At 33.8% G+C, this 22617-nt stretch overlaps 1 protein-coding gene across 3 annotated transcripts in view; it reads right to left on the minus strand.

The window, feature by feature from the left end:
* LOC149475962 (uncharacterized) overlaps positions 1-22366 on the minus strand; it is a 77361-nt gene extending 54995 nt beyond the window's left edge. For 2 of the 3 annotated variants that reach the window (XM_089713061.1, XM_089713063.1), the window contains exons 1-2: positions 22132-22366; positions 10254-10664 (exon numbers count right to left, since the gene is read on the minus strand). In XM_089713061.1, the coding sequence (XP_089569187.1) occupies positions 10254-10657 (404 nt within the window). In that variant the 5' untranslated portion in view covers positions 10658-10664; positions 22132-22366. The remainder of the gene's footprint in view (positions 1-10253; positions 10665-22131) is intronic. The other variant, XM_089713062.1, reaches the window with a different exon arrangement.
* Between the last annotated feature and the right edge of the window lie 251 nt (positions 22367-22617).

Genomic DNA, 22617 nt, shown 5'->3' on the forward strand with positions numbered 1-22617 from the left:
TTCAAATTTAAGTGTTAATCGGTTTAAAGAGTATTTTAATGAAAGGTCAAGGCTAAAAGGCATTTGGTACAAGAGTATACAATGTGAGCCTCTTCACATACCATGGTTTTATAACAACAAGTTTAATAGACGTGAAACTGTAACCGCTTTTCGACTTCGTTCCGGACACATACCATGCGGAAGTTTTGCTTATCTCTTGAAAAAAGTTGACTCGCCCGACTCGAATTCTGTCATAAATATGACGATACACTTCCTCATGGAATGTGTTCGGAACGATGTTAAAAGAAAAGACTTGTTGACAAATTTTAAAATAAACTTTATGAATGTTGGTGCATATCATAGCATTCTAGCTGCACCACACTCTGATGCAGCTAGAATGCTATTCAACTTTAAATCTTATATATAAAAATGAATCGCAAAATGTGTTGGTAAGCGCATAACTCGAGAACGGCTGAACCGATTTCGATAATTCTTTTTTTATTATATTCCTTGAAGTACGAGGATGGTTCTTATGTAGAGAAAACGTAAATATTATGTACCACGGGCGAAGCCGGGGCGGACCGCTAGTTTAAAATATAGTTAATATAGTTTATTAAGTGTTAAATATTTGTATACAAGGTACTATGGGATTGTCATCGTCCTTTAGGACAAAAATCCCTTAATAAAAAAAGATTAAAAAAAAAGGGTTTTTATCGAACTTCAAGTTCGGTATATTTGGTAGCTGCTTGATAGATTTTACCTTCAGAGATATCGTCAAAATTGAGAGTTACCAAAAAATATGAAAATCTACGAATCTTGGAACAAAATTATTTTTTGTAGTCGGATATGATTCAAAATGATGGATTTTGGATATATAGGAAGTATGTACGTTAAAAAGGTGATTTAAAAGAAATTATATTTTTGTGAAAGTTTCAATGCCATAATTGTTAATTTTGCTACATGGTGACCAGGTTTAAACTTTAAAGTATTACCAAATGATACATAACTACCATTGAGTTACTATGTACTATACGTACTAGAGGGCATCGCTACTACACTATTTGTAACATGAGTTAGAGCCAAGCGTCGCAAACATCGCTTATATCTATGACTCACTAGCCGCCCCAAGCGCGCCCCGCACGGCCGCGCTTGTCGCACAGATTTTGTCCGTGGTGTCCTCTCTATACATAGTAATAATACCTCAATGATAACTAACTACATTTTTTGGCTAGCTATATGGGCGCGGGCACACGATGCGTTGCGGCGCCGCACCGCAAAGATTTCACCGTGTCAGCGGGCACACGAGTGGTGCGGCGCCGTAACGTTGTTCTGTCGCAGCGGCGTCGTAGCAGCGTTGCACAGCGTGTCCTTCCTTGTGATGCAAAACAACTGAGCGGTGCCGCTCCGACGTCGCTCCGACGTCGCACCGCATTCACCCCTCCCCGCCTCGTCTTGGTGGTTACAAGTCCGGTGCGGCGCCGGAGCGCATCGTGTGACATGCCACAGATATTTCTATGTAAGACGACGCAGCGACACCGCTCCGGCGCCGCACCGCCGCCGCAACGTATCGTGTGCCCCCGCTCTATGACGGTAATTTTATTGACCGTGTCATAAATGTGAAAACACAAACCAATCAGAATTAGTTTTGTAATTTAATACAATAAAAGTGTTAGCACCACTATAGATGATAGATGAACCGATTTTAATGAATTTCAACATAAAGATAGATTGTTCTTTGGAAACGAATATACTTTCAACTAGACAATAAACGTCAAAAACAGTGAAATAGGACGGAAATACAAAACTTGAGTGTGATAAAAAAATACATCTACTAATTTTATAAAGCTGAAGAGTTTGTTTGTTTGAACGCGCTAATCTCAGGAACTACTGGTTGGATTAAAAAATTATTTCGGTGTTAGCCCATTTATCGAGGAATGCTATAGGCAATATATCATCACGCTAAGAACAACAGGAGCGGGGCACTGCGGGTAAAACAGCGGGGCACAACTTAAAAATTTAAAATTAAAGCAAGCGCAGCCGCGGGTTCAACTAGTATAATTCTAACTAGCCATGTGTACCATTTAAAGAAGAGAAAGAGTCAGGTCAGTTGACGACTGTCTAGGCCTTTCTCTGGCGCTAGTCACTGGTGTTTAGCGTATTGTTACAGAAGGATAGTATGGATACGCCTAGACAAATTGTAACTTTATTTATTTTAACTTTTAAAGTTAATTCGTTTAATAATTCGAACATTTTCTATTGGTTTTAATTTTTAAAATTGAATAGACTTTGACACGTTTTCTATTTACAAATGTATGGACCACATCTAACAGTTAATTTTATGTTTTAATTCTGATAAGTATAAGGATTAAGGCGTACAACGTTGATGAGTACCTACAACGTTAATTAAAGTTTGTTCATTTATTAATAACCAGCGGTCCTCCCCTGCTTCGCCCGTGGTACATGTTTACGTTTTCTCTCCATAAGAACCGTCCTCGTACTTCAAGGAATATTAAAAAAAAAGAATTATCGAAATCGGTCCACCCGTTCACGCGTGAAGCCGTGACCAAGGAAAACGGGTTTCATTTTTTTATATATAGTCTTATTTCTGAATTTGAAGATTCAAAAATGCTTCTCAAAGAAGCCTAGAGTTGAATGAATAAATGTTTGATTTTGAGTTAATAATGTACTTTATCAACGTAACGTAAAACAACAAAGAAAAATCCAACTACAAGTACAAGTTATTGTCTTTAAGTTGCCTTTGTTATCATATTGTAACATGTTCCTTGTTTAATAAGAAGTTTGTGCATTTCTTTCATAGGATCGTGCGTAAATGTTAAGGTTACATATGAAAGAAAACGAAGTATGCAATTAGCGGCTATTAAAAAGTAAAATAAGGTCATATCCACACTATTACTTCTCTCTCAGTAATGGCGATGTGTGCCGGTGCAGGCTTTTCATTGAAACAATTCTCTACTTAACTAGGGTTGTCACATAAATCCTACTCGAAAATATTTTTATTTTTATTTATTTATACTTTATTGTAGTTTGCTCGTTTGTTTGCTTGAACGTGCTAATTTTAGAAACAACGAAACCGATTTGAAAAATTGTTTCACTGTTAGATAGACCACTTATCTACAAAGGTTAAAGACATTCATCATCACGCTTAGACCAATAGGAGCGGAGCAATGCGGGTAAAACCACGGGCTACACCTAGTAAATTACAATGCTCAGGAGTCTATTTGATTGTTTATTTGAAATAATCATCTCAAGAACTGAAAATATGCTGTCTGTATAGTAGATATAATACAAATAGTACTACAACTGTGGTATTATTATGTATGCGGGTGATATATGTATGCTGTTTCGTGATCGAATTTTTTCTATTCTTGAAAAAATTTCTCACATTTGAATGCTATCTAAATATCAAATTCAAGTGTAATTATATCAACGCATGAAAAAACAAATAAACCAGTTATAATTCTGCTAGTTGCCAACCCTAGCGCTCGTAATGCACCTTGCGAGTTGCGAAGAAACCGGTCGAGTCTGTTAATCACACCTCAATTCACCTTTACAACAAACATTACGTATTTTTAGGGTTCCGTCTACCATAACCGACTTTAAAAAACAAGTATTTGTAAAAAATGATCTAAATCGGTAATAGGACCATTTAAGTTGAAGTTCACAAAGTCAAAGATTTTTTTTTGACGAGCTTGACCACAATCTTGCCTGATGTTAAGCTGAGATGTGGTCTAAGATGGTATGCGCTTCCCTAGAAGGTACCTGTTCACTCTACGCTTCAAAACCCCCATATTGTACTCGTCGGGGAACACAGATTCAGGAAGCATGTTCCAGTCCCTTGCGGTTCGGATAAAGAATGTGGAATCGAACCGCTTAGTCAAAAAGATTAATTTATTTCGATTTAGACCCTATTTAGAATCACTAACGAACGTTTATACGATAAACTTTTAAGATAATTTAAAACAATAAAAATAATATAAAATAAACTATTCAACAATGAAAAGACATATATACTTTACTAGCTTTCCACCCGCGGCATCGCCCGCGCAGTCAAAGAAAAACCCGCATAGTTCCCGTTCCCGTGGGATTTCCGGAATAAAACCTGTCCTATGTCCCGGGGTAAAAAGTAGCCTATGTCCTTTCTCGGGTATCAAAATATCTCTATACCAAATTTCATGCAAATTGGTTCAGTAGTTAAGGCGTGATTGAGTAACAGACAGACAGACAGAGTTACTTTCGCATTCATAATATTAGTATGGATTGCACTTAAATATAGCTTAAACTACGCGTAGTTAGCTACGGTACAATTGACGATCTTATCGCTTAGAGCGATTTCTTCCAGACAACCTTTGGTACAATAGAGGAATAAATACATAAATACAGAATATAACTACACAATATATTTATTTTGGCAACGGTAACCGTTATATAACATTATGTAGATATCAATTATCAATGCATATTTATAACCTTACATAATTCACGGTCAATGCTATGAATCATTCAACAAGTAATGGTGAGTTTGTATTCAATTTTTGTGTAAGAAATAGCTTTGATAGTTTCCTTGGTTTTGAAATATTATGTACTAATCTTCTTCTTATATATAAAAATGAATCGCAAAATGTGTTGGTAAGCGCATAACTCGAGAACGGCTGAACCGATTTCGATAATTCTTTTTTTATTATATTCCTTGAAGTACGAGGATGGTTCTTATGTAGAGAAAACGTAAATATTATGTACCACGGGCGAAGCCGGGGCGGACCGCTAGTAAAAAATAGAAAGATCGACAAATAGATTCTATACAATTTTTTTATCCAAGTCTTTCCTGGAATACTTGTAAAATATGACCAATAGGCAATAATGATTAATGACAGTGAATAACTAACAAAAAAATGTGTGCCTGTACTAGTGTACAGTGTACACACGTAAGAAGTGAAAATTTACAGAAATACGTCGAATCACGGCTCACGCGTGGTAGGGATAAGAAAAAGATGGCGCGTAACGGAAAAATGTCACGCGTAACGAAAAAATGTTACACTAAATTTTTTTCCAACCCCTATAAAGAAGTTTCACTTCAAAAATAATATAATTTAACTAGCGGTCCGCCCCGGATATGAAAAATATATGTTGGCTGATTCTCCGACTTACCCGATATGCACAGAAAATTTCATGAGAATCGGTCCACCCGTTTCGGAGGAGTACGCAGACTAACATTGTGACACGAGAATTTTATATATAAGACTAACGGTCCGCCCCGGCTTCGCCCGTGGTACATATGAAAAATAGATGTTGGCCGATTCTCAGACTTACCCGATATGCACAGAAAATTTCATGAGAATCGGTCCACCCGTTTCGGAGGAGTAGGTATGCAGACTAACATTGTGATTTGTGACACGAGAATTTTATATATAAGATATATATAGGTAAAAAAATATATACAAATAGCACACAGATAAAAAATATTCACACAATCCATAATAATAAGTTAATCTATGAATTAAGATGAACCGCAACAGCTGTAACTCAAAATAGACGCACGCTAATTTTACGGATGGGCTATAATCGTCTTTTTAATGTCTCCGCAAAATCATAGACAACTAACTATTCTTCTTCTTTCTCGGAATATGTCAAAGTTTGACAGCTGTCAAGACTGTTCAGAATGGCGCGTAACGTATTTTTTTTAAGTATAAAGTATTCACGAATAAAATATTGAGTTAGAAAAATACTTACCTATATTTAAATACGCAGAATACGTTTTCTCCAAAAAATATTATGAACTAGCTTTCCGCCCGCGGCTTCGCCCGCGTTTTCAAAGAAAAACCCGCATAGTTCCTGTTCCCGTGGGATTTCCGGTATAAAACCTATCCTATGTGTTAATCCAAGTTACCCTCTATATGTGTGCAAAATTTCCTTGTAATCGGTTCAGTAGTATTTGCGTGAAAGAGTAACAAACACACACACATCCTCACAAACTTTCGCATTTATAATATGAGTACGAAGGATTCGGCATGTTATATAATTAAGAGAAACCTAATCCTCTTGGCTCTTTGTTGGTTTAATAAAAATATAAAATAATCTCACAATTTAGCCTTTACATTCCACAAAAAGAAACAAAAATACTCTTTTATTGTAATGCTTTATGGGTTTAAAACATGTTTTAAAACTTTCTTCACAATTTAAAAAGATTTTTGCATTACTGTAATAACAACTGCTTTAAAAAATTCAAGGATCGTACAAATGTCGTTTGCAGTACATGTATAAGTATTTAAATTTTCATCACGAATTTTGTTGAATTTTTGATAAATTCTAACTAACGGAACTTGTGAATCTTTTTTATCTGTCTTTTCGTGCTACTCTAGAAGTATAGGACTGGATATGAGAAGTTTTTTTTTAGAAATACATAATTTAATAATGTTATGGTCTATGGTTTAATGGTAATAAAGGTCTAATTCACAATTAAAAATGTCGATTTAAAAAGTTGTTAAACGGTCAATATTATAAATATTACTTTATATAGTTTTAAAACATGCTTTTAAGTTAACAAATAAAATCTACTAAACCTTTAACTTTTTATATATGGTAAATACTAAATTGTATAAAGATCAAATAAAAAACGCAAAATTAATTAAATATGTAGTTATATGTATTATGTATGTATTAAATACAAATTCTTACTTTAATATACATTTTTGTATAGTCTTACTAAAAAAGCACACAACCACGTGCACACACTAGTCATAAACAATAAACATAGCAAAAAGTTTATAAAATACATGTGTTCGGAAACGGGGATATTTGCGCAGACGGCGTGGCGGGTGGAGCTTGTAGTAGAGCTATTAATGTATAGACGAGACACTATGACAAAAATTCAAAAATAGAACGTAATGTGGAGATTGTTCAAACGTACTATATGTAGGTAAGATACTTGCATTTATTTTTGTTTTTGTAACTCTGTGGAGGAAGGAAGGTGGAATTCCTCCATCGAAAAAGGGAGGATCCTCGACCAGTCAACTTGACTGGCCGGCCGTTAAGGCCCCGATGGATGATGTCGGAAAGTTGTATATATAGCTCTGTAGCGAAAACATTTCGCTTGCGCGATTCAGAGCGAGGTGTCGCTACAACTCAATTACACTCTATAATTATACCCCTTTGTAATAAAAAATAACGTTATGGTTTAATAAAATAACCACCCTGTGGCTATATTATTAAGTATAATTTTTGGCTTAATTTATTTCAACAACGTAATTATTGAGAATCAATTAATGATTATTATCGGTGTTAAATGCTAAAAATGTTATGACGATTCAAAAGTGCTTTTATAAGAATTCTAATTCTCAATATAACAATCGAATAATCAAAATGTATCAATAAGACCACCCAATCTCATCTAATTAAAAGTCATTTATCAAACATAACAACATTAGTTCCTAATCAATCTAAAATAATAATTTAATTAGGCCCAGTCTATACATTCCTATATCTTCACAAGATTAACTGCCACCGTGCATTTATCACGTAATAAAGTGAATTCACATCAAAGATATTTATATTTAGTTCATTTAACAGGATATGTCGGATTATGTTTAAATATACATATATGTATGGGTATAATAGGCGCGTTGAGAGTAAAATTAAAAGGAAGCGTCATGCCAGTACCGTCACGTTATGGAATAAGGCGACGATTTTGCTATCTTTGAAACTTACCAAAGAAGTTCCACTTCTTACACGTGTGCTCGGCATACACGCTTTTTTTTTAATTTATCTGCGCATATTATAAAATCACGACTGCTAGAACGGTGAAGGAAAACATAGTGAATCAAAAGTTCGACGACATGTGACATCTGTCCGCACTCGGCCAGCGTGGTGGATCGTGGCCTGTAACCTCACAGGTCCCGTCTCCCAGCAGTGGGAACGTATATGGGCTGATGATGATGAATTGCAATATTTATTGTAGTGTATTGGTTGGTAGTAAGTAGTAACCCTGCCTTCCAAGCCAGAGGTCGTGGGTTCGATTCCCACCCAAACATCGATGTTTGCTCTGTGTCTGGGTGTTAATAGTCTATTTAAGTTATATTTAACATTATATATGTATGTTTATCAGCCATCTGGTTTCAGCTTAGTACCTATGGGATCAGATCGTGCCGTGTGTGAAAATGTCCTGAAATATTTATTACTAGCTGCTCTTCGCGGTTTTACCCGCATTGCTCTGCTCCCGTTGGTCTTAGCGTGATGATATATAGCCTACAGCCTTCCTCGATAAATGGGCTAACTATCTAACACCGAAAGAATTTTTCAAATCGGACCAGTAGTTCCTGAGATTAGCGCGTTCAAACAAACAAACGTTTCAGCTTTATAATATTAGTATAGATTTCTTTATTTATTGACACGATTATACCGCCATCACAATTGGTACATGTTATACGGTTAAAAATAACATCGTTCCGCAAACCGATGCCAACTAGCATGATTTATTTTTAATTGTTCAGTAATGTAAATGCTATACGGTCTAAACCGAAAAAAAAACTATATTTATCTTAAACTAGTGGTCGGCCCCGGCTTCGCCCGTGGTACCTACATGTTGACGTTTACTCTCCATAAGAACCATCCTCGTACTTCAAGGAATATTATAAAAAATTTACGAAATCGGTTCAGCTGTTCTCGAGTTTTGCTTTATATTTATATTTTTTACAATTTTTCAATGATAATCCGGGGTCCAATCCTATTGGTTGTAAGCATGGACAATCCAACAAAAAATATTATTCAATTCGAACTCGATTCAATTATTTATAGGTCATTCAAAGACACTTCACACAACAAAAATAAAATTCACGTTCTTCGATAATATTTTTTTATTTATTTTGTGAAATACACTTTTAGCTTATGTTGCAACACTCAAGAGGCGTTTATTTTCTTGTAATAACACTATATTTTATAACAAAAAACTCAGTTCAAAAGAGAATCTATTAAATAACCGGCTAATTAGTGTACCGGTGTGTGTCTGTCACCGCGCGCTCGGGAGTGTCTAAACAGCTGAGCCGAATTTAGATGTTCCAGTTAATTGGTTCAGGGATAGCTGTAGGACAATCAGTCTTTTTCTGTTACTTTTTTACGTTTATAATTTTTTTTTTTCAAAATGAATTTTTTTAGTGAGATTTTTTATTTTTGAAAAATTTTTTGAACAGTTATTGTTGTAATCCAAGAGGCAAAAGTCATCAAAATCAGTTCAGCCGTTCTTAACTAATAAGTGGTGTTACAAATATCTTGTGCGATCTTGGAGGGAACATTCTAATATAGACGTACGAAAAGATGACTGTTTATTAAAAAATGTACTAAACTTTTGACCCGACTTCGATTTGGTTGATCCGGGATTAAAAAATGCCTATGTAGAATTTAGTAGCATAGAAACAACATTTAAGTTATAAAGATTCTTATAAAATACAAAATACTGAATACTTAAGAAAAGCTTTGAAGATTTAACACCTAAAGAATTGTGTAAATCGGCTGATCAGTTTTGGAGTTAATTCTTAATAAACAAACAAAAAAATCTTCCTTATTATCAGAATACTTTCGATATAGGTTAAGATATATTTTTCCTGTTGTAAACGAAACCAAGTCTTCTAAGAAACAACTAAATTGTCTGATTCATTAATTTTCTCACTAACTTGCCAATAAACATGTTCACCATTATTTACGTATGTTTGCTATGTGTATCTCAGGAACTACTGGACCGATTTGAAAAATTATTTCGGTGTAAAAGCCCATTCATCGAGGAAGGCTATAGGCTATATATCATCACGAATAAATTATCATTATACAGAAAATGTTGGTTTTTTTAATATTTTATTCATTATATGAGACATGTTTTTTTATTGCAACAGCGATAAAATATCACTTTATCTCACGTTAAAGGTTAAAATAAGAATTAATTTTGGATGTGTTATCTTTTTATTCAATTTAATCAAAATTAATTTTAAATAATACAAAAAATGCGAATCTCGAACCGCATTTCACTGTGCTTCGTAAATTTAACAAAAAAAAATTGAAGGTTTTTTGTTTGTACCATACAATCTACGAAATTACTGGTATTATATTACTGGTACTGGTAATATTACTGGTACTGGTTACTGGTATAGAGGTTCATATTATGGTATGTATAACATTTTTTTTATTACTACTGATACTATTTTCTCTGGACCTTTATTAAATTTTTCCTTCAAAAATATCCTCTCATAATAAATAGTAAATACAAAACTTACCCATCACTTCCAACAAACGTCTCCTTCGCAGTAACACCATTATAATGTATCCTGTTCTCCACCTCCCCATCAACTAGCACATCCGTCATCACAAAGTTTAGTATCTCCTTGTTCAAATGCCGCCTCAAATATTTTATATCGCTCAGTGTCTTTCGATCTCTGTTGTCTATTCCGTGCCTGTGTTTGTGCGTGAAATTCGAAATTAGAACACCCGCGCTCATGTCAATGTCACTTTGACGGCTGTCAATGTCACCGCTGTCAACGTCAGAACTGTCACTGTCAGTGTCACAGCTCGTGGAGCCGAGTAGTAGCAGGATCAGTATGGGCGTGCTGAACAACTTCTTCCAAGAGACAAAGCGGGAGACGCTTGACTTTTTCTTCGCTTTCGGCGATTTTAACTCCATCGCTGATCTGTAATTAATGTTATTTGTTAGTGTGGATTATTCAATAATGCTTATAAAAAATAGGCATTTAGAATGTGGGTTATGTGAAGTGTGAACTTCAATTATATCTCTAATCTGTTATAACTATTATATCTCTAATCTTCTAATCTGTCTCGCCTAATTTATTATTTTTGGTTTTTGTCTGTGGTTTTTGTTTTTGGGAAACCATAGCTTATTTATTTTTGTTAATACGAATTAAACAACTTAGAAGCTTAAATTAAATAAAATTAATTTTGCAAAATATAAGACGGTTAATGTTTACGTTTATTTTTGTCATATTATATCGTCAACAAAACAGCATCAAGTCCAAAGGTTTTAAAAACTGCATTTTGCATAATCGTAACACGCAAATCTAGACACTGGATCAAATCACAAAAAATAACGTGAATTTTAATTAAATACTTACTTAATATAAAAATACTTTTTTACAAATAATATATTTTCAAGTTTTGTTTATTAAGAAAACTATACCTATAATTCTGTTAAATAACAGGTAAATAAAATAAATATTCAATATACATATTTGCTTTAAATTAAAATTATTACCAAAAGAGAAATTTGAATAGCATAGATAATGCAGCAACTTTTTCAACTGCACCTAGGTCGTATCACAGAGACGAGATTGTAATAGACATGAATTTAAACATAAGTGACAACCACTCAATAGATAGAGCCGTTTCTCATAATGCCATGAACAAACTCACAAACAGACTCAAAATCGTGAAAAAAAAAATTGGCATAGTTCATTCCCAGCCTACAATTATTGTATGCTTGCGTAGATATATTTTGACGACGTAAACGAAATAAAAAACCGCTGTGTGGTATGTAAATAATGAAATGTGATATAGATTATATAGGCTTGTGTAAACAATAGTTCATGCACATACAAGTATATCTATAACTAGCGGTCCGCCCCGGCTTCGCCCGTGGTACATATTTCGCAATAAAAGGTAGCCTATGTTCTTTCTCAGGGTCTAAAGATTGTCTGTGCCAAATTTCATCAAAATCGGTCCAGTAGTTTATGAGCCTATTCATTACAATCAAACAAACATTCATTACAATCAAACAAACAAACAAAGTTTTCCTCTTTATAATATTAGTGTAGATAATACAAACTGTACGCCCCGACTCCGCTAAAAAATTTGATTTTTACATGTTTTAAATATAATGGAACTAGATTTCCTCCCGCGGCTTCACCCGCGTTCTCAAAGAAAACCCACATAGTCGCCGTTCCTATGGGATTTCAGGGATAAAACCTATTCTAAAATTATACGCCTAGGCTCTTTATTAAACGGCGTGACACATGCACGACATACACTAAGTACAAACCCACAGATAGCTTACTCGTATCATGAGCTACGGCTACCTGCTACACAATCAAAACCGGAGTCCGAAGTTAGTCAAGTATTTTTGTATAACCGTAATACAGTTACAATTTACATCAAGTTACGACTAAGTAAATTAAGCGTAACTTGAGAATCACGACTAAAATGACGTAATACTTACGCGTTAGTTATCGACTGCGTAAATACCTACAATATGACGCGCGCGTCATAATTGATAATATTCCACGTAACGGTGAAGATTGGCGTCATTATTTAGTTTAGTTGATTACTTTCTTGTTGATGTCCCATGGAAAATTGTGAATTTTTAACGGATTTAAATCAGGATATTTTTAATTTTTATCACATTGTACACGGAGGGATTCTTGAGTTAAAATACGAAGAAATTGTTTTTTCGTAGGTACCTATAGAGATTTATAGTTTTTAACGGAATCCTACTAATATTATAAATACGAAAGTTTGTGAGGATGTGTGTTTGTTACTCTTTCACGCAAATACTACTGAACCGATTACAATGAAATTTAGAACACATATAGAGAGTAACTTGGATTAACACATAGGATAGGTTATCCCGGAAATCCCAAGGGAACGGGAACTATACGGGTTTTTCTTTGAAAACGCGGGCGTAGCCGCGGGCGGAAAGCTAGTTAGAACATAATTTATCGGACTGCGTTCAGATATCTATCTTATAATGTTTTTGGAACCAGTATGTATACTTTGTGAGCTCAGGCGGTCGTCCGATTTGAAAAATTCTTTCCGACTTATTATAGATAGCCCATTTATCGAGGAAGGCTATCATCACGCTAAAACCAATAGGAGCGGAGCAATGCGGGTAATACCGCGGGGCAGAACTAGTAAATTGACAACTAAAGTATTTCCCTTATTAAGTTTTTATCTTATCTTATATATAAAATTCTCGTGTCACAATGTTAGTCTGCATACTCCTCCGAAACGGGTGGACCGATTCTCATGAAATTTTCTGTGCATATCGGGTAAGTCTGAGAATCGGCCAACATCTATTTTTCATATGTACCACGGGCGAAGCCGGGGCGGGCCGCTAGTATACCTATAAAATTCTCGTGTCACAATGTTAGTCTGCATACTCCTCCGAAACGGCTGGACCGATTCTCATGAAATTTTCTGTGCATATCGGGTAAGTCTGAGAATCGGCCAACATCTATTTTTCATATGTACCACGTGCGAAGCCGGGGCGGACCGCTAGTAGTTTATAAATTTTACTAGATTATCAACGTTAATCAATACAGATTATCACGGTAAGTAAATAAATTGCAAATCACGGCCATCGACCTTGACTTTCGACTCGGAAGAATGATACGGGCATTTCGTTAAAATTAACTGAAAATTGTCAATCAAAATTGATTTTAATATATTTATTGATTTTATTTATTTACTAGCTTTCCGCCCGCGGCTTTACCCGCTAAAACTACAATTTAAACTTTGCTCTTGAATCACTCGATGTATTAAAAAACATTAAAACTTTCTTCAAAATCAAAAGATTGAAACAGAGAAAACCACTTTGTTATAAACAATGTAGTGATTTATAACACTTCATGGTACTGGTATACAAATACATTTTTAACCGACTTGAGAAAAGGAGGATTTAAATTTTAATCAGACATCTTTAACTATGTACTTCTACACTAATATTATAAAGAGGAAAACTTTGTTTGTTTGTTTGTTTGATTGTAATGAATAGGCTCATAAACTACTGAACCGATTTTAAAAATTCTTTCACCATTCGAAAGCTACATTTAATCCACGAGTAACATAGGCTAGGTTTTATCCCGGAAATCCCACGGGAACGGGAACTATGCGGGTTTTTCTTTGAAAACGCGGGCGAAGCCGCAGGCGGAAAGCTAGTAAAATATAAAACGGAAGAGTTAGTTTGAACGCGATCCTTCTTTCGCGCAGTTGGTTAAAAATTTAAAATATATATATACATTTATAAACAAGTACCTACATTAAGGATAATGATACAAAACACATTTTCTTAGTAAAAACTCAACGTCGAAGTCTTTTTATAAGAAATAATGAGAAAAACTAATGATTCAGTAATGTAAGCAGAAATAATAGAACTCCGTACGTAATATTTTAATTTAGATTAGGAATTAGGATGAATGAAAAACAGGAAGGTTGGTTTAAACTTTAAATAATCATACTAATATTATAAATGCGAAAGTTTGTGAGGATGTGTGAGTTCTCTTTCACGTAAATACTACTGAACCGATTATAATTAAATTTAGCACACATATAGAGAGTAACTTGGATTAACAATTAGGATAGGTTATATCCCGGAAATCCCACGGGAACGGGAACTATGCGGGTTTTTATTCGAAAACGTGGGCGAAGCCGCGGGCGGAAAGCTAGTTATACTTACTAGTTATAATAATCTATACTATTATTAATTAATATTATAAAGCTGAAGAGTTTGTTTGTTTGAACGAGCTAATATCAGGAACTACTGCTCTGATTTGAAAAATTCTTTCGGTGTTAGATAGCCTCTACATCGAGGAAGGCTTATATAGGCTATAACAGGAGCGGAGCCACGCGGGTGAAACCGCCAAGAGCAGCCAGTAAATAATAATTGTGTATAGAAGTAGGTACAAAACTACTAGTAACGCCTAACGGGCTATATATGGCCTTTGACCTAGGGTCGGCAGTTCAATCCGATCTCATGACCATACCGGTTTTCAGTAGTTTATTAGTTACCAATTGTTCAATAAATATGGTAGTTAAGTGGTTAGTATGCGGTAATAATTATTACATGTATGTATATTATTTTACTAGCTTTCCGATTGAGATGTTACACGTCGGTAAAAAGTAGCCCATGTCTATGCCTATGTCACTCTCTAGCCTCCATAATATCTCCAGGCACAAAAATCATATTATAAAATCGCTCCGCTGTGATGTGAAAGAAAGACAAAAAACAAATAAACTTTCGCAATTATAATATTAGTATATGTATTAAGCAAATATTTCAGTCATCAAATTTACAAATTTTCACCTTCTTTTTCACATTTCTATAATTAATACTTAGTAATTTTTAATTATGTTTAATTTTACAGCCATTATTTACCAGTGCCGCGCGGTTTTACCCATTGCTCCGCTCCTATTGGTCTTAGCGTGATGATAACTATATAGCATATATCCTTCCTCAATAATTGGGCTATCTAACACTGAAAGAACTTTTGAAATCGGACGCATAGTTCCTGAGATAAGCATGTTAAAACAAACAAACAAACTCTACTACTTCATATTGAGTATAGATTAAGACATAGGTACTAATTAACTATGTATGTACCTAATATTGACCCTTAAAAGTACATTCCTTATATGAAGGTAATAAATTAAAAAGTGATTATCATAACTTTAATACTTAGACATATATTGCAATACTGAGTAATTATATGAATATATACTAGTGGTCTGCCCCGGCTTCGCTCGTGGTACATATTTACGTTTTCCGGGATAAAATATAGCCTATACGGATCCGGAAGAATCCCTCTAAGTAATGGTAAAAGAAATTTTTAAAATCGGTCCAGTAGTTTTTGAGCCTATTCAATACAAATATACAAAAATAGAAAGTTTTCCTGTTTATAATATTAGTATAGATCATGTATAGATGTACTTCAATTTATCACGAATAGATCTGCCAGCAGCTCAAGCCAAATAATGTGATGTTAATGACTTATATTAAAATTGATGATTAACTGTACTAGTATAGTATTATATTATCTGTGGCTGTAGTATGTAACATCAATGGAATTTAATCTGCCTATTACAGTTCATAGAGATACAGCCTGACGACAGATGGTCGGGGAAACAGACAGACAGACGAACAGCAAAGTCTCAGTAACAGGGGTTCATTTTACTCTTTGGTATGAATTATTATTTCATTATTTTATATTTATTTTTAAGCTATTGCATAGCTTCTATAGCGGGCCTTGAGCGCGGAGACCGAATCCAGAAATTCCGTAACGAAAAATCCTCACGCTCCCCACTCCGACGGGCACGGAGGTGTGGCTTGAAGGCATAACATGCAATACCTAAATAGCTTTACCGCGGCAGTCCCCGAGTGCCACACGTCTTTTTTTATTTAACACTTTATTACACAATATATTATTTTCATAAAATTTAAAAGTAAATACTAAATCTCATAGTTACAGCTTTAATATGTGAAACGGGGCGGCCTTATCACTTCAGAGTGATCTCTACCAGGCGACCCTTTAGGCAAAGGACAAGTGTTTGCTATATAAAGGGAGGCATCAAAATCGTCTTACTATTCTGCGTAGATAGTACCTCAAAGTACATTACTGACCTATATATAACGGAGTTTAACTTAACCCTTACCTAATTAACAATGAATGAAATAACAAAACAAAAGATTGGGCAATCCATTTACAATTTGTCTATTAGACGGAGTAATGCAATGTTTTAATTAATTAGGTATTTACTGACAGTTTTTAAAGTCAAACTTTAAAAACTTGTTGAGAGTAAAATTTCAAGGTCACGTCATGGCAATACCGTCACGTGACACGTCATGGGGTAAGGCGATTACTTTGGTATCTTTGAATCTTGCCAATGAAATTTCACTTCTGACACGTATGCTCAGCACGTCGTAGATAAAAAATATTCTGTCTATTATTAATGGGGATAGTTGAAGGTTGATCTTTCCTTTTTTTTCTTCTTCCTTTGCACTCAATGTTTATCACTTTAATCAGGAGTCAGGTCTTAGAAGAAATTTTAAATTATTCAATACTAGCGGTCCGCCCCGGCTTCGCTCGTGGTACATTTTTCGCAATAAAAGGTAGCCTATCTGTGTAGCCTATGTTCTTTCTCAGGGTCTAAACTCTAAAGATTATCTGTGCCAAATTTCATTAAAATCGGTGCAGTAGTTTATGCGTGAAAGCCATATAATATACATACAAACCTTTCCTCTTTATAATATTAGTATAGATTATAAATTAATTTAATGTACGTTTAATTCTTAACTACACTTTTTTAATTGTAATGGGAAACATTATAAGAATGATGGCATATAACATATCCTTGGTAAATGAAAGTAACCGTCAGCCTTGTGCTATAAGTAGTTGCCATTTTAATTAAATTGCGTTTTTCGAAATATTTTTGGACTTAATTTGATTTTAAAAAAACTTTTGTGGTTGATATTTGCAAGTAGGCACTTGATTGAATGTTATTTATTTATTTATGACACTTCATTGTACATTTATCAGGAAATTAAAATAAATGAATACATAAAAATTTTAACATAAAAAGTGTACAATAGGCGGCCTTATTGCTTAAAAGCAATCTCCGTCAGGCAACCATAAAAATAAAGGACATGAAAGACATTCTTAAAAAGCGAGGGAGCATCAAAATGCATGTTTTAATTTGTAAAAAAAATTGCACGCCATTACTTAAAAATGTGAGAAAAAATATTGTAGACAGTACAACACCCATGACCATATACGAGCAAATAAATACATTTTATTTTAAATTTTCGCATAACCTTTTATAATTTTTCTTTTATTATAAGGAAAAAAACTGAATTGAAATAAAACAAATATTTGTGATTAATAAACGTGATTTTATAATTATGATTTGTTATTTAATCATATTTCAAAATGGTGGCAACTTATTTTCAAGTTCATATAAAAATACATATCACAACAAGAAGTATTTTTAAATATAAGTAATACCGTAGTATATTATTATTAGTCTGTGGTAATACATATAACAATATTGTGATGCAAAAGGGTGGATACATATAACAATATTGTGATGCAAAAGGGTCATTTAAAGAAAAAAAAACAGATTATTTGTACGGAAATACGGAACCTTGTGTCGCGAGTTCGACTCGCGCTAACTAATTTTTTTGCACGCCTCATAAGCGAAGCGTTGAGGTGGGTACTACTGTCACTTCACGCAAAACATCTGATTTTTCAAACTTAAAATGTCTTTATGTATCATACATTGCACTTGTAAGATAATACATACACACACATATTAAGAAAAAACACTATTTTTAACGTTCATGATATTTTTGATGTCATTTTTGTTATTTAAACTAGTTAAAAAACAGTTTAAAAAAGTTCTGTCTTGGACGTCCGTGTGTCTGTATGTGCGGATCCTTTTTCTTGTTAACACGATAGCGACCGAAATACTTTACTAATCGAGTCTTTTTTTTTCTCTTACGCTTGAGTATGCTCAGGAATAGAACCCTTTCATTTTTCAGGGTCTGATTCGATGTGGTTTAATTGTTATTAAATAAACAAAAATAATAATTAATAAATATTTATTAAAAAAAAATTATGAGGCGTGCACTTTTGGATTTTCCAAATTATATTTAATATTACTTTTAATGAATAACCCGGGAAAGCCGGGGCAAGTGGCTAGTATATAAAAATCCAGTCAAAACATGCAAGAATAAGGTCAGTAGACTCACGGATTTGTTTACACTGGCTTATCAAAATTAATTACCGCTAAGTTTTTATATTATCTATACTACTTTCAACTTTTGGCCCCGGATCGCGATTCACGTTATATAATTTATTTTGTGCCATTTCTAATCTTACACAAACACTTATTGTTCCGCTCCTGTTGGTCTGTGATGATATATTAGCCTATAGCCATCCTATAACCTTCCTCGATAAATGGGCAATCTAACACAGAAATATTTTTTCAAATCGGACCCGAAGTTCCTGGGATTAGCGCGTTCAAACAAACAAACTCTTCAGCTTTATAATATGTATTAGTATAGATAGGCTATATTGTATTGTTTTCCCGGGTAAAGCCAAGCAAAGCCAGGGCAACCAGCTAGTAATAAACAGAGATTCACAGGAGGGTTGTCACTCGACACATGAATGCGTGCGTGTTTTTGACATAATTAAATTATGGCCGGACAAATTTTATAATTATCCTACTTATTTGTGTGGACCGGTGGTTGTTTAAAGAGGATGCAGGTTCGAATCTTGGATAAAAAGCTTAGATTTGATTTTTTTTTCTTTTCTTTTAAATATCTGCATTAGACACAACCTAATTAGTTATTTAATGTACGATTGTTTTTTTCATAAGTATTTTTATTGTATTAAATAAAAACTTACTTTTCGTTTACTCGAATAACTCAAGCTTTTTAGTTTTTGTTCCGAGTACACCCCGACGGAAGCGGAGCGTGAGGTCTTTTTTATAATACTTTAATAAAGATAAATTAATCATACTTTTTGATAATAAAAATGAAAATGGGTGATACATTCTTAAAAAACTATCGAGTTGTTTTAAATGTCCGGTTTTAAATGAGAATAGAAATTAAACGAACAACTTCACATAGGTATACGTTTGCATTTCTAAAATTAATATTTAACAACAATTATTTATTACTAGCTTCCGCCCACGACTTTGTACGTGCATCCCAGTTTTTCCCCGTTCCCGCAAGAATTTCGGGAAATCCTTTCTTAGCGGATGCCTACGTCCTAACATCTACCTGCATGCCAAATTTCAGCCCGAAACGTCCAGTGGTTTGGGCTGTGCGTTGATAGATCTCTATATCAGTCACCACAGTCAGTCACATTTGAGTTTTATATTGTTTATTATAAGGTAAGTTTATTATGAAAAAAATAAAATCTATTTTGCACGCCTCATAAGCGAAGCGTTGAGGTGGGTACTACTGTCACTTCGCGCAAAACATTTGATTTTTCAAACTTAAAATGTCTTTATGTATCATACATTGCACTTGTAAGATAATACATACACACACATATTAAGAAAAAACACTATTTTTAACGTTCTTGATATTTTTGATGTCATTTTTGTTATTTAAACTAGTTAAAAAACAGTTTAAAAAAGTTCTGTCTTGGACGTCCGTGTGTCTGTATGTGCGGATCCTTTTTCTTGTTAACACGATAGCGACCGAAATACTTTACTAATCGAGTCTTTTTTTTTCTCTTACGCTTGAGTATGCTCAGGAATAGAACCCTTTCATTTTTCAGGGTCTGATTCGATGTGGTTTAATTGTTATTAAATAAACAAAAATAATAATTAATAAATATTTATTAAAAAAAATTATGAGGCGTGCACTTTTGGATTTTCCAAATTATCTTTATTTATTTAGGGGGTTTAACCTGTACAGATTATACCACCTCCATGACAGCAATAACAACTTACATAGATAACAACAGTATTACTATTTTGAAATTAACCAAAACATTTAAAACTATTTCTGTATTATTTATTTCATTAAATGTACCTTCTTTGAAGACTCATAGTACGAAATAGAGTAGGTACAAAGTACATATTATAATTAGGGATACTTAGCTAAATGTTAAATTTACATAATTACTTCAGACTTATTAATTATTATGTACACATATTAAATAATTACTTCTATTGTTACAAATACGAATGTCTGTCTGTAACGGCAAGTACTTGTGATCTCAAGAACGAATGAAATGATTTCAGAAATTCTTTCACCGTTGGATAATATTATGTTGGTACGTGATCCCTGACCCTGAGTGCTATAGGCTGTATATGGTATATGTACCATGAGCAAAGTCGGGGTATTAAGTATAGTTTTAACTTTTTACGCTTAAACGGTTTAAGTAGAGCACCGATTTGGATAAGATTTTGAATTAATACCTATAGTTGAAGACGGGTCAATTTATGTAACGTATACCCAAGGTAGGTACGTTTTTTTTTTTCAAAAATCAACCCCAAAGCTTCATAATACGCGATGAAAGTATTTGCCTGCGGTTTTGACTGTTGTCCGCGGGGCTCAAATCGTATTTAAACAAAAAAATTAATCTATAGGTACTCATATTATAGAGCTGAAGAGTTTGTTTGTTTGTTTGAACGCGCTAATTTCAAGAACTACTGGTCCGATTTGAAAAATTCTTTCGGTGTTAGATAGCACATATTTATCGAGGAAAGCTATAGGCTATAATATATCATCACGCTAAGACCAACAGGAGCGGAGAATTGCGGGTAAAACCGCGGGGCACAGCGCCACAGCTAGTTATAATAATATAAATTGTGAAAGTTTGTGAATGTCTCTTTTGATTGTCATGTCTGAAATGAGAAGGAAATGAGTAATCGATTTTAATTGTGTTTTTAGGGTTCCGTACCCAAAGGATAAAAGGCTGTACTTATCTCATAAACCGTGATAGATAGAAAGCTGAAATTTTCACAAATGATACCTACATCATGTTTTGTGAAAATTTCCCGCTATAACAACAAATACATACCTATGTATATAAAAATTAAAAATATTAAGGGGGGTCCCCATACCTAGTATACCTAATATGTATACTACAACAAACGTGATTTTATATTATAGAAGATAGTACGGAACCTTCGTGCGCGAGTCCGACTCGCACTTGGCCAGATTTTTTTTTAAGCTAGACTTTCAGCTAGTTTTTGTAGTATTCCAATGTTGTCTTATTTTATTTATTTCTTGTGGGGCCAAATAAAAGTTTATATTTTTGTCTCTATCTGATTGCAGAATTTATTAAAATATACCTTCTTTTAGGTAAAGTCAGATAAATGGCAATAACTAAATTCGCTTCACTGAACTTTGATGTAGGTTTTTTTAATTATTATATTATTATACTTACCTAATTCAAATACATATATAGGTACCTGATAGGTACCTATATAATATGTATTTATAGGTGATATGTAAGTCAAGTTGGCTTTTACTAGAAATCTATTATTATTAAAAATGGTTCAGTAACTTCTGAGGTTAATGTCCTATAAACAAATAAAAAATGTATATAATTTATTGTATTGTATATTGTATTTGTAGTATTATTTTATTGTACATATTTTTATTGTATTCGCGAAAAGAATTTCAAATTTGATAATTCCAAAGTTAAACACTCAAAGAACCAACGCACTTAAGTTAATGTAATATATTCATTACATTGAATAAACAATAAATTTATTAATTAATAATTATAAAATTTACCTACAATACAAAATTTGTATTTATTACATACGAAAATCAGTGTAGCGCCAACTATCGCGAGACTTACATAGGTAAGTATCCCAGTTATGCTAAAAGCCGGTAAAAAGAATTACCTGTCCAGAATTCAGCTTACACAATCACAATCACTGAAACTATCACTTATTCCACAGCACAATTAGCATAAACAACACTTTATATGTTTTACCAATACGAACTTAACTTTCAAAATTTCGTATATAGTTTCCGCGGGAGCAGCGCGGACGAGCGACACAACCTCCCCGTACGACGCTCATACATGCACTGAATAAAAAAAATGCCTCGTCGCTGCCAACGTGTCCATACTTCATATCGTATGATCGTACGATTCAGAACGTTTATAAAAAGAAAATGTAGTGGCCAGTTACTTTCACGCAAAAAAAAAGTGGCTATGCGGTGCAGAGTATGTATAAGATATTATATTGTAATAATATAATCTGTGGCGGGTTTTAATCTGCATGTTGCATCACATTTACGGAATTTATCGGCTGATTCTGAATGATAATGCGTTATAATTATCTAGAACGCTAAATGGCAATATTTATGTGTATTTTTCTATGATA

This window comes from Colias philodice, chromosome 29 (genome assembly GCF_061535455.1).
Source record: "Colias philodice isolate Cphi_HAF_F1 chromosome 29, ilColPhil1 Martin Lab GWU primary, whole genome shotgun sequence".
Taxonomy (NCBI): Eukaryota; Metazoa; Arthropoda; class Insecta; order Lepidoptera; family Pieridae; genus Colias; species Colias philodice.